At 42.0% G+C, this 14,152-nt stretch overlaps 1 protein-coding gene across 1 annotated transcript in view; it reads right to left on the reverse strand.

Moving 5' to 3' along the window:
* The window catches only part of kif5ab (kinesin family member 5A, b), a gene marked incomplete at both ends in the record, with an annotated part of 50,444 nt that overhangs the window by 22,307 nt on the left and 13,985 nt on the right, over window positions 1-14,152 (reverse strand). The window contains 11 exons of the mRNA XM_079266370.1: window positions 486-697; window positions 2,635-2,783; window positions 4,078-4,226; window positions 5,100-5,204; window positions 6,425-6,549; window positions 6,781-6,868; window positions 7,717-7,772; window positions 9,068-9,116; window positions 9,466-9,570; window positions 9,951-10,024; window positions 12,026-12,113. Coding sequence (XP_079122496.1) covers window positions 486-697; window positions 2,635-2,783; window positions 4,078-4,226; window positions 5,100-5,204; window positions 6,425-6,549; window positions 6,781-6,868; window positions 7,717-7,772; window positions 9,068-9,116; window positions 9,466-9,570; window positions 9,951-10,024; window positions 12,026-12,113 — 1,200 coding nt within the window. The remainder of the gene's footprint in view (window positions 1-485; window positions 698-2,634; window positions 2,784-4,077; window positions 4,227-5,099; window positions 5,205-6,424; window positions 6,550-6,780; window positions 6,869-7,716; window positions 7,773-9,067; window positions 9,117-9,465; window positions 9,571-9,950; window positions 10,025-12,025; window positions 12,114-14,152) is intronic.

The following is a 14,152-nucleotide window of genomic DNA, read 5'->3' on the forward strand; positions in this document are numbered from 1 at the left end:
AAATGAGAGAAGAACATTTATGTATTATTACAGTATGAATTATTTATAATTAATAAATATGTCTTTTTATGTGACAAAAAAAACCTCTGCTTTTTCCCCCCTCATACGCATTGAAAGGGAAATACAAACTGTGTAACTAAATGTATACACCACTGGTTCTGCATATTAAATGGAACATCTGTTCATAAAAGCAATAAAATGACACACTACAATACCGTGGAGCACGTCATACATGAGCATGTGTTAAATAAATCAAAGCATGAATGCTTTTTAGTGTAGAACATTATTATTTCCCCAATGACCTTCATTCCCAAGAGTTACAGCATCAGTCACGACTATGTGTCTGATCCTGAACTCATTAATATGAACAATACATGTATGATATGCTCTTTGTGTTCATGTGTGCATACCATTACATCCATTGAGGGTTACCAGCTCTACATTCATGAACAGAAATGCTCCTGATGCAGCATCCGTTCATTCACCTTATCATCCAGCTGTTTGTAAAGCTTGCGGATATCCTCCTCATACTTCTGCCGCTCCTCCGCAGAGGTGTGAACCACAATGGAGGGGGCGATGGAGCGAGGACTGCAGGGGCTGCAGATGTCGACAAGCAGCTCCTCAGATTCAGGCGGCACCAGGGAGACGTCCTCAGATCCTGGGCTGAGATCCTTTAATAACACAGCGGCATCCTCACCTAAAGACGAGAGACAGAATATTGGATTTCTTTCGTAAATGCGAAACGTTCTTATCTCTGCCAATTCCTCCGCTATGGATTAATGCATTAAAAAGGGATTAGTGGAGTTATCTTCAGCATAGGTCATTAATACATTTATATCTCAGGTTTCAGATATTTGTGTGCCATAAATGAGCTTCATTTTAAAACAGCAGTATAACATACCAGACCTTTATCAAATTAAAATGTCAGTTGAGTCGTGTCTGGCTTTGGCTCAGAAGAAAAAGAGGGGAGCCATGAAATGCACAAAAATGAGAAAATTCAGCATGCTAATTGTACAAAAGTTCATCCTGGACCTAAAAGTTCAACAGTGTTCGTCTCAGGGAGTTCCTGGCCTGAGGTGGGCAGCAGTATAGGGAGCAGAGATGGGGTAACGGGGGCAACGATGTTGTCGAAATGATACATTAGGAAATTAAAAGTACTAAATTGTGAGAGAGACTCTCAGGAAGATGGTGAAGGGAAAGGCTGTGTGTGTGTGTGTGTGTGTGTGTGTGTGTGTGTGTGTGTGTGTGTGTGTGTGTGTGTGTAGGTGTGTGTAGGTGTGTGTAGGTGTGTGTGTGTGTGTGTGTGTGTGAGAGAGAGAGAAGAGTAAGAGAGGGATGAAGCAGTTAAAAGGAATCATTTTCACTGATAGCTGTTCAATAAAAATGTGTTACAGCGTTTTTAAATTCAGGTCAAGCACCGAGAGAATGCTCTCCAAGAAATAAATCGGAAAAGATCCATTACATGGCTTGAATGTCAGCCCATCACTACCATTGAGTGCATTGACATGTAAGCTGAGTTACAGCCCAGCAGGAGACGATGCCTAGAAGCGTGCGCGTGCTCGTAATTAAGAGTAAATTTGTTTATGTTCAGTGCTTCATGTGTGGTGTTGTTTTGCGTGTGAACTTACACAGGTATGTGTGTACTGACATGGGAGAAGTTACGACTTCCCTGTAGAAGTGATTAGCCCTTGTCACCATGAGGAATACTAATACACAAGGATTCATAAAATAAATAAAGCCTTCGGCACAATGAGAGGAGAATCCAATTATACAAAGTGTAAAAGTCTGAATAACAGTTGCCAGTAGAAGTGACCAGAAAGGGATTTTCAAGTCCAGTTTGGCTGCTATCCTCCCTTATCTCAACTAGCATGTATTCAGATTACATCAAATGAGGTTAAATCTGCACGTAGGTAGACTGAAAAATAATGTCTGCAGGCTAGCTGGCTGGTCATTTTTGTAGTCCTCTTAGTAAGTGCTCTTCCATGCATGAAAAGGGAACAAGCACCATGTGTAGAGGGTGTTCTAAAGGGGACCACTGCACTTCTATTGTTTCACTGTACAGGAAGCTGATCTTTTTCACCATACATTAAAGCAATTACTTAGTGCCCTGGCTGATTATGATTTTCTTAAAACTGTACATAATTGCATTCCTTTTGTGTCATTCACGATTATATTTTCAGCCATACATATCTCAACTATTATTGGTGTGATTGCCGTACAATTTGGGACAAACATTCATGTCCCACTCAGGGTGTTTTGCACTCCTTTCGTCTAGTGGCAGCAGGGGATTTTTTTTATTTGTCCAATACTTTCGTTAATGACCAAATATCTTCAAAAACGAATGAAATTGCAACGTATAGCCATCCTCAGCAGTAGTTAGGAAGTGAAACTAAAAAGGTGAGCATGGTAAACATACCTGCTAAGTGTCAGCATGTTGTCATGGTCACTGTGAACATTAGCTCAAAGCAAAGCCTGCAAGAGTGGCTGTAGACTTAATAATGACATAAACTCTGCACAAGGTACTGATCGTGTCTAGATGCCTTGGCAACAAGTTTCAGAGTTCTTCTCTGGCAGAAGACTTAAAATATTCCATGCATTTGTGAGCTGCCAGCGTGATATCAGTAAGAGTATTACCGTTCCTCCAGCGATTCAGCTCGGTCTCCAGTCTTTGAACAGTCTCCTTCAATGACCTGTTCTTCTCCTTCTCCTTTTCGTACTTCTTCTTCCACTGCTCTGCTGTGAGCTCAAGGTTCACTGATACAGTATTTCTAATGGTCTTGGCTCTAATTGGAGGGATGCAAGGCAAAACAGAGAAAGGGGAAAAGATACAGAAAAGAAGGGGGAATAAAGTGTGTGAGAGAACGGCAGAGAACAGACGAACTGTCAACGAGGGTATTGCAGCCCCGGCGGCTCAAATGAAAATGGGCTTGCATCTCATTAATTGGTATGCAAATTGGGTTTCTGACAACTGTGTTTGATGGTGCAAGTAGGTCGAGGAAGGTAATCTGAGGCAAGAATTAAAAATGTGAAAACCCATCTGTCCTTAAAACATGTAAAACATATTCACCATATCAACATATAGCACTCATACAGTTAATAAGAGGATGAGGGTATGTATGTGACTATAAATCATTGCTCAATCATGACGCAAATGAGTGGCGTCACAGAGTTGAAATATTCATGATGCTACAGCCAAAGCACTCATCCGGCTGTGACTTTCACATCATCACTTCATTTCACACTCCCGTGAGGAAGCACTGTTGTCCTTGTTAATTTCGTCCCTGATATTAGTGCAACAAAGATACTAAGATAGTGAAATGCTGACACTCAAACATCAGGGAACAATAAAGTTAATGTTGAACACAGCAGCAGTGGATAATTCATGCACCGTGTCCCCAAATCAGACCATCGCCCTGCACATTCCACACAAACCTGTACATTTGTGGACCTTTTTATAAAACAACATCGTCACTCGATACAGATTGTCAAATATCTGTTTAATATCACGTCATAGTATTTGTAGCGTATTGATTTTAGGAAAGATCAATCGTGGTGTTAGATAGCTACTGTGGCTGACAGATAAGAGACCAAGCCTTCTCCTCGTTTAAAGTCAAATATCTGCTGCGGATTCTGTCAGTCCTTTTGCCCGGTCATGCATTATTTAGTTCAACCAACAACACTCTTGTGTCAGTCACTATTCAAAGAATATATTGGGAGAGGAAAAAGGCTGGAGATAGATAAGGAGGCTTTTTCAGGACCTTTCTATCAGAGTTTCTTTGAGCGGACGATGAGCAATAGGAGCAGATAGCTGGCAAGTGCACCAAATCTCTGCTTCTACAAGTGCAGCTTATCCTTAAGATTACAAAAAAAATAAAACGCTTTAAGCATTCACAGCATGATCAGGAACCACACACAAACCCTTCCTCTACAGAAGCAAAGTTTGAGGCAGTAAAGTGAGAACAGCATGTCGGAGATGTACACATTTCAGCAGAAAAACATCCCCCAACAGCTGAAGCTGAGCAAGACAGACATGCACAGGGCAGCAGCCCATGGCTACTTAGCACGGAAGCTTGTTACCGTTGGCCAAACATCAACGTGGATTTGGTCTCTGAATCATTGTAGCTGGAGGGAGAGCAACAGATGAACATCGTGGTGCGACAGTTCCCGCCCAGCGAGTCCTGCAAGATGCGAGTCATTTTGCTGTCACGGTACGGCACGTGAGACTTCTACAAAGACATAAAGAGAGGAAGAACGAGAGGCATAAAAAAGACTGATAGAAGGCGTTTAAAAGAGCTTGGAGGACATTCTGAATAACGGTATTCCACCGTGCGCATGCCTTTCTTCTTAAAAGCTAAATATATGTCTTGTGAGCATCAGCACAGAACAAATCTGTGCATCATTCACAGTTTTACCTTTTTAACCTCTGGAACGCCTTCCAAAAGATTGTGTCTTTGCTCGATGAACAACAAATGAATGCCGCTTGCTTTATGAAAGATTTGTGAGACATTTACAGTCTGTGACCTTTTCGATTGGGTTTATGAGGCGTTCAATAAGTTATACAATAAGAGATGCTGCGTACTTTAATTACGGCGATGGAGCTTGGAAGGAGGATAGAGTGGGCAGAATGCATTGAGTGGTTGAATTCGCTGCGTTAAATTTGGTGAAATATGGAAATAGGTTACCAGCTGTAGCAGCGTTATGGTCTGTGGAAGAAGGGGACAGACTACCTAACATGTCACTGCAGCTTTCATCCAATCAACTGCAAGACAAGAATTACAATATGGGAGGATTCTGCAAAACCCTGAAATTACCTCTGGTGCCAATGTATTTTTGGAAATGTTTGCTTTCTACAATATCTGTGCATGGTAACTATGGCAGTGTAATGCTAATGTCATGAAAAGATTGTTGTTATTGTAAATAAAATATAGTTAAAGGAATAGGTCGACATTAGATGAGAAGATTAAGCAGTTTCGATCTTCTCATCCAGCTCTCAGCAAGAAGGGAAATAAGCACATTTCCAATAAATGTCGAACTACTCCTTTAAGTAGGGGCATATATAAGATAGATAAGAAAGCCTGCAGAGAATTTCTCCACCGTACCGTTCCTTCAGCCAAGGCTGAGATGACGTTCCCCAGGGCCGACAGAGACCTGTTGATGTTCTTGGCCTCATCCAGCACTGCTCCCTCTGCACCCGTCTTACTGACCTGACACAGACACACACACACACACACACACAGCAGGAATTGGTTTATAAAGTACATTATCAGCATAAAAAAAGTCAGTGGGAAAACCACGTTTATTTTCCTGCAATGTTATATTTTACAGGTCCTGTAGTTAAGTTTAACAAACAAAATGATTTGTAACTATGAATTCATAAGAAAGTTCCTGGTGATAACTATATAACGACAGCAGTGTGTTCAGTTGGCACACTTCCAATTAATCAATTATAATGAATTGCCAGCTTAACCAACAGAGTCTTTTAATTAGTGCACAGAAGGTCAGTTAAGCATGCAAAAATATGAGAATTATATCAGCAAAATGACATGCATTTCTTTTTGGGAAACAGGAAGGAAGGAAATTACAGACCTGTAAACAAAAAAAAGCATTTCTGCATTATATTGTAAATTGTCATAAGGTGTTTGAGGAGCTATATGCCAGACATACTTTAATAGGAAAGCCACACCACACTGTCATAATCGTCAGGGGATAGACAAGGAGGAGCTTAATTATAGAGAGCGAGTTGTCTTATCAGAGCCTTCTGTGGAGCATGCACCAGCGTCCTGCTCAGTCAATCATATTTTGTCTCAGTCCGTGAAGTTTTTCACCCCCAGGGATGATCGAGACAACTTACAGATGCACCATCAGCACTTGTTAGTCTTCAGCATCTATACAGACGTTATGACCATCTACTACTCTAAACGCACACTACTCTATATTTTGCAGCAATACGATCAACACTAGACTACAGCCAGGAGCCAAGGACCATGTTCAGCCCTGTCTCTAAATGTATTTTCTGTCTTCTGTCTTTTAGAGCATGACCTATATCCTGGAGATACATTGTTGTATAGATGGTGCAATAATGCGAGCTGACTCACCACCGAGTTTCACCTAAAAGGCCTAGAAGCAAAGGGACAATTAGTTGTTCGTGGCTCCCCTCAATCTGACCTCTATCTCGACTGAAACCCCCTTTTAGAGCTCATCTGTACGGATGAAAATAGTTTATTATTTCTCAGAAAAGGCTTTAATGGTTAAGTTCAGAGCTTCACTGCATTGATCATCTGATTCTTTGATGTCTGAAAACAGATGGAGAAATGCGTCTGGTCCCAGAGTTACAAAATCCTGCTGACAGTGAATGTTGAGAGTTTATAGTTCAAAGCTCGATATACTTTTAATGTTTTTGGAGAAAATTCCCCAGTTGTCCTACCTTCTCACTCCCAGCTAGGTCGACCAGGTACAACTTCCCACACAGCTTCTGCTCCGTCTCCACGTTTTCTTGTTTGATGTTTATCAGGAAGATGCTGTGACTGCGGGAACTGTGCTCGTTCATGTCTAAAGAATAAAGTGAGGAGACGAGAGACTCTTATTCAGACTCCTTGCAGACAATGTCATTCGATTCATTATTTTCCTGTTTTATTTTTATTTTCTTGTAGAGAGACGTTCCCTTAGCACCTCATCACACATTTCTCACCTTTGTACTTTGAAAGTGTGTGGGAAACAAAATCCGACATGAAGCGTCTGACAGAGTGTACAAACATAGCGAAGATCAACAGTGTGACTCACTGGTGACAGCAACATGTCTGTTGGCTTTTCCTTCGTCTATCACATCCATCACTTCCTCGGGACTCGTGACGAAGCGCTCTGTGCAGCCCTGAGTGAAAGAAAGTCACGTGCAAATAATTGGTGCAAAGACACATGCACCAACAAACACACTGTATCCCACATCCAAAACACTTTGTACATTACACATAGAAAACGCCCACGTTTATGTCTGCACAAAACAGAAAAATAAGTCTTACAAAGGAGACAAAAGACATTTGCTTTACTTTAAATCAGTATTCTCAAGCTTCAAAGCAAAAGTTTGACATTTCTGTTTTTCATCTACGCAAGCTCGACGAAAAAATGGACCTAAAGCTGCAGCCAGCAGCCGGTTAGCTTTGCACAAAGACTGAAAACAAGAGGAAACAGCAAGCCTGGCTCTGTCAAATGATAACAAAATCCACCTAACAGCAGATGATATTCTGATTGTTTAAGCTATACAAAAAATAAAGTGTGAAAACTACAGTTCACCATGTTATAGTGGGTTGGATCTCAAACTATTTTAGTACGGTAAAGTTGGAAAGATATTCACAGATTTCTACTTCCCAGAATAAACACAAACGACGGCTCTTTCTAACTGTAGTAAGGTAGAAGACGAGTTACTACAAAACGAGTCGTCCTCCGAGCTGGACACATCAAATTGGTCTCTTATGTGCAGCCGGCTGCACCAGCTCCAGAGTGCAACGCAGAAGAAATGCTACAAAATGATGCATTGACTTTATTGTCATACAGCAACCAAAATCACTTCACACATCAAGTGTATCCTGTCAGTTATACAACACAATTTATTTAGGAAAGAATAGCTTATTAATAATAAACATATGTCTCATAACTATAGGGTATCTGCACAGTGACGGGCGGGAAATCAAACGGAATCATGTCAAATGGCTGATGACTCACCTTCACATAAGGAACTCTGTATTTGTCTTCGTGCACTGCCAGGTTGGTTTTTGTCACTAGGATGGAAGGGAAAGAGGTCATCGTGTTACCCAAAGCATTATCTCTGTGTAATGGTGTGACGCAAATGAGCATCTGCATGCGAATGTGTGTTTTTAACTACAATCCAAGCTGACTATGTTCCCTTTGTGAGCCAGACTCTGCTAATGTGGTGGGAGAAAACAAGCGTCCAGCTTTCAATGTATTTCATGGAACTTAACTTTGCCAAAGTCACAGAGATTAAGCAGATGCCTGTCAGTGAAAACAAATACTGTTTTCTTTGCAAAAACTATTAACTGGCCCAAATTCATATTTCCCATTGGAAAGTCCTGTCTTGTTGATGATGATTCAATTTCACAGCATTGTGGAGGCTGTTTTTTCTTAAAGCCTGTGTGCTTGTGAGCGCCTGTGTTTGTGGGTTTTATCACCCTACAGCCACTTTTTCTCTTCGCAAATACCTCCACAGGGTGTTCTCTCTGCCTCGATTAATCTCGCTTGTCGTCAACTCTTTTTGTGTTCATAGCTGTAACTCCCCTGCATACAAATGGGGACTGTCACCACTGACTCTGGATCGATTAAAGATGAAACCACGAGGATGCTGCCTACAGCTCCTTGTCCGGGCCTCTCTATCATTTTAAACTGGTTATGTATCTCAGTGATAATAAGACTATGAACTACAATGTTGTGGTGTTTCTGTGCGTGTAACTTTTAAAACCACAAAGCTTTATGGTCTGAAGCGAAAAGGTATTAAGTATAAGTACGGTATTGTGTTTTCCACAATAAAAACCGTAAGCTGTAAACTCAGTATTGTTAAGGCACTAAACCTACTTGCTGAGTATAAAAAGCTCTTGGCTTTACTGCCTTACTTTTGATTGATGTTCAATTCTTGCTTATTTTTAGGACAATATAATCTGTAAATAAAAACATATTTCTTTATCGCCAAAAGACACAGACCATGTCAGTCTTTATTCAGCCCTGAGTTATGTCTGCAGTCTTCCTCTCAAGCTGCATACAGCGCCAACACCCTCCATTAATAAGGTAGTAAGTGTATGTAGCATCTGGGTCGAAAGATAGTGCAAAAGAAGTCCAGCACTTGATACTGCATGGTAATATTTTTTTCTCTCAGCTCCTTTTTTTTTCTCATAATGATTTTGACACCCTTCATGACAACATCACCGTTTATCCATATGCATCTAGGTTTAGCTATGAGAGTTTGAAATCTTCAACTGTGTACTGCAAGGAAACTGTACAGTATTAACACATGCGAGTTGTGATTTCACTGTTTCAAAGCCATGTGTTCAATGCATTAACACACCATCCAGCAGGTCCCGGATTTTATCCATGTAGATCTCAAAGTAGGAGACCTGCAGCAAAAGACAAAAAACATGTGAGCGGGTAATCTTTGGAATAAAGAGGACAGGCAGAACAAATTGATACAGATAGAGAAATGATGCAACGGATAATCATTGTGCAAATATGCAAAATGATGTCGCAGTAATCTGTCATCCAGTGGGTCCGGCGAGGTTTTATCCACCATCAGAAGACTGTTTATATATCATGATTTATTGATGCTTGGCTGCTTCCACTCAGCCCATCCATGTGAGGATTACGTCAGAGGCCCAGTTTGAATTCCCACTGAACGCATCATAAAAATCGTAAAAAGTGAGAAATGCACACATACATTAACAGCCACATATGGGAATTCACACCAACCTTTATGTGGAATTCTAGGTTCTCATCCATCGCAAATATGTGTTCAAAGATGTCCTCTGCGATCCGGGGGATGATTCCCATTCCCTGGGCATCATGAAGGTTGCCCTGAAGAGAGGCGATAAGAACATGTGTGTGATGAATTAAGTGGAGAGAATAGTAAAAGAAAGGAGAGCAGAGAGGCTTTGGACTTGAAAGGGAACAGGGTTGTTTCCCAGAGAGAGTTGTAAAGGAGGTTAGTGGCCACAAAAGGCTGGGAAAGAAAGATAGTGAGCGATGACAGTGATGGAGTGAGATGTACTGTCAGAGGAGAGCAGATGAGGATATATTCTTAACAAATGTTTGTGTGTGTGTGTGTGTGTGTGTGTGTGTGTGTGTGTGTGTGTGTGTGTGTGTGTGTGTGTGTGTGTGTGTGTGTGTGTGTGTGTGTGTGTGTGTGTGGACCACAGCAAGCGGTCTACATTTTGAATTATTTAATGATACTGTACCTCCATGGTGTGCGTTTTTCCAGAAGAAGTCTGCCCATAGGCAAAGATAGTCCCATTGTAACCACCCAGTACATCTATAATTAAAAAAAAAGAAAGAAAGACACAAACAGCATTTTAAAGAAAGATGAAAACTATATGAAAATGACGAAAGACAGTAAGAGTACCAAACCAAAGAATGCATCCGACAGCATTTCAGATTTCAGCCAGCCAGGTAAAATAAGACAGGAAGGCAGGAAAGCACAGAGACAATATTTGACCTTTGTTTCAAAGAGAGATCAGACTGTGCCACATAAAGTGTGTGTGCACTCAGAGGGGAAGCTTGGTTCGTTGCTGAATGACCTCTGTGGCTGCACACAATAAAAAAAAACATCATACCTGCTGCTTGAATTCACCAGGAGGACACTCAGTGAAGTACCAAGCAAGTACAGATATATTTTTATATCTGATAGGAGCTGCAGTGAAAACAACACGTCCTCACCAGTTGAGGTTATAAAGGAGCACACTGCTGTTTGTCATATTGCTGACACAGTCTAATGAAACCCCTAAGGTAAAAGTCAAATATAGATTAAAGAAAAACACTTCACCCTAGAAGGCCGACTGCCACAGGTTAGCTGACCACAGACTAATCATTAAGGCTTTCAGCTAAAACACAGAGGCACCTTTCCTCCCCTCTCCTCCCCTCTCCTCCCCTCCTCCTCTCTCCTCCCCTCTCCTCCTCTCCTGTGTTGCCTTTACTCTACACTGAAGTACAACTCTACTCCAACTCTAAGCTCAGCAACATATCTTCCACCGCCTCCGCACTGGTTATAGTGAGAACCAAACAGAGCAGGACACATCATACAACAAAGAATCTGTCTGGATATAGAGACAGCTGAAATAAGATCAGAGAACACCCGAAAGGGAATCACAGAAAAGAAGAGAAAGAGAGGAAAGACTATAAAACAGAGAGAAACTGACAGCCAGAAAGACCAAAAAGGAGAGAAAGTGTAAACATGGATGTGTCTGCAAACCCGCTTTTCCTGGCCTTGCTCCGTTACCCTTTTCCCCCTGACACATTTCAAATCCCATTCCTTCATTTTGCTGCATCCCTAACCAATGCATTTCCAACCCTGCACAGCGATTCATCTCGCCTTTTTATTTAGTCTTTCCTTGGCCTACTTGGTGATCTCCCAGTCTGTAAGTAATCTCTCCCACCAAATCAATCTTTTTTTTCATGCTCCATCTGGAGTTGTTGAATGGAATACCACACTCACTTTGAAAGTGAACACAAAAACGACACCTTAATAGGGGCAGAAAAGAGATAGACGGAGGGTAGACAAGAGGTAGGCGGAGGGTAGACAAGAGATAGACGGAGGGTAGAAAAGAGGTAGGCGGAGGGTAGACAAGAGATAGACGGAGGGTAGAAAAGAGATAGACGGAGGGTAGAAAAGAGATAGACGGAGGGTAGACAAGAGATAGACGGAGGGTAGAAAAGAGGTAGGCGGAGGGTAGACAAGAGATAGACGGAGGGTAGACAAGAGATAGACGGAGGGTAGACAAGAGATAGACGGAGGGTAGAAAAGAGGTAGGCGGAGGGTAGACAAGAGATAGACGGAGGGTAGACAAGAGGTAGGCAGAGGGTAGACAAGAGATAGACGGAGGGTAGAAAAGAGATAGACGGAGGGTAGACAAGAGATAGACGGAGGGTAGACAAGAGATAGACGGAGGGTAGACAAGAGATAGACGGAGGGCAGAAAAGAGGTAGGCAGAGGGAGGTATGAAGAAAAGAAAGATTCCACTCTCGCTTGGTTTCGTTTGATCTCGGGACCTCTGGATACGCCGGTCCCACTGTGCTGTGATAAGCATGCATCTCGTTATCTTTGCATGTCGATGCTCATGCCTGTAAGTCGTGTGACCACATTTCGCACTTCTTGTAAGAAGCTGTTAATGCACGCAGTCAGTGAAAAGAGCGTAAACAGACAGCGCTGGAAAGGGGAACCCAAGGATATGTCGATTCAAGGTGTGTTGGCTTTCTCTTCTGGCTCTCACGCATGCATCTGGGAAGTAAAAACGGAAACCCCGTCTATGTAACTCACCTTTGACAATCTGCTTGGCGCAGGTGTTGTAGACCTGTGTCTGGGTGGTGTTAGTGGGGAACACCTGGTCAAACACATAGGACTTCCCCTGTGAAGAGTAACACAAACACAGTCAGCTACACGACATCACGGACAGTTTGGAGACTGTTTTAGATTGTTGTCAACATCTCATCCTCCCCTGTGACTCCCTGTTAAGTCTGCCATGGGAAGTTTGAGACGCAGATACCACATGGGTGTGTTCGAGAGAGCGATGGAGACTTCACACATCATGCTTATCACTAAAACATTATATTGCCATATTGCCACTGTAAAAAAGTGCCACATCAATATTTATTTCATGGACGCTGTGTCCATCTGTGGGTCTTTGCCCTGAATAGCAACGCATATCACATTAAGAGGCCCATCTGTTTTCTTTGAGTGGTATGCATGCTGTATTTGTGTCTGATTATATTTGAGTGTATTTTGTGGTATTGAGCGACAGTGCCTGTTTTGAATGAACGCGGTGCAGCGTGAAGCGCTGGGTAAAAGGCTGTGCGACCCCCAGGGAGACAGATAAAGAGATGACATCTGAGGTGAAGCCATTAGAGGCAGTGTTCAAGGACTTGAAGAGTAAAGTGATGCAGTGGAGAGGAGAAATAGAGTGTCGGAGTAGAGCAGAGGATGGGGAAATGCACAGAGTGCAGAAGAAAGCACATGACCTGAAACCAGCGATGGCATGTGGAAAGACAGCACAAGAGAATAACACAGAAAGAGGGGGAAAAATGTCCTTTTTTTATTGAATCATTGTGTCAGTAAACAAGGCTGTCAGACAGCAATGCAGCTTGTTCGTCAAGTCAGCCAACCAGCTGATTATAAGCCATGAAACAAATCACACAGCCACCCAGAGACATACTAATTGAACCCACACAGCCTTGAGTTGCCACTCAACCAATTAATTAACCAGCATGCATCATTCCGCTGAAAAGCCAGTTCGCTCAGGTATTCAGTCAACCGCTCCGTACAACATATTAAGTCACACATCAGCCAAGAACTGGTGCTGAAGATGGGGGCTGAGAGCAGTCTAGTTTCCTAAATAAAATATGTCTGACTGCTAGTAGGCACTGTGTGTGGGTGGCTAGAGGGATGCATATGTGTAGAAAATTCACAGAAGCAGTTGTGCAGACAGCCTGCACCGCCCACAAACCCCGCAGACATAAACTGTTGCATTGGTTGCATAGCGAACACTTTTATTGACATAACTTTTCTGAATGTTTCCATGCAAGCCAGTGAAATTAATTTAGCTTTTTTCGGGTTTTATTAAAGGCATATTTGTAATGATTTGACAGCACAACAGTCAAACAAAAGGTTCCCAGCCAAACCAAGACGGTCACAACCGCGTAACCATGCAGACACCCCGATTTATTTGTTTGATTGTCAAAATGTGCATTGCATCAAATTGCATCATTTCACTTCAAGTAAGACTTATTAAACATTGCGGGGGACATAACGCAACCAGAATTGGAGCTCTATTTTGCTCTTGACCCATAATGAGCCAAGGAAAAGTGACTTATGTCTCTGTCACGCCTACAGCAAGGCTGCAGACTTGTTTTAAATGGTCTTTCATCTTTTGAGTTTCTTATGTAATGTGGATGTACTGTGTAATGAAATAGATTTATAGATTGGCCACAAACCAGCAGTTTTATTTTCTATCCTTATTGTCAAGAGGGTTGTATAGTGAGAAGAAAGTGGGAGCATCACGTTACATAAGCAGGTCATTAAATCTATACAAGCTCTCCGAGTCCTGCACCACCCTGCTGTTATATATTGTTCATGGTTTTACTCTGCTCATAAATTGCCATGCATCTACTGTTACATAATCTACTACAAAGAAAGTTACATTTCTCTGCCCTTTACTTAAAAGCCATACAACTCCGGAGGATGCTCTAAAGTTACCTGTGATTATGTTTGCACAAGCGGTCTGGGATATAATACATCCATAATCCCCTGCACCTCAAAGTATTACATATGGGCCTCGCTGCTTCTCAGTCTTTTAAATGACACATTCAAGAACAAGTTTGACACAAAATCCCTGTGCACACAACAGTGGCTTGAATAATAAGCGCTTTTCCTGGCATTAAAGGATGTATT

The sequence above is a fragment of the Melanostigma gelatinosum genome, assembly GCF_949748355.1.
Source record: "Melanostigma gelatinosum genome assembly, chromosome: 3".
NCBI classification, from domain to species: Eukaryota; Metazoa; Chordata; class Actinopteri; order Perciformes; family Zoarcidae; genus Melanostigma; species Melanostigma gelatinosum.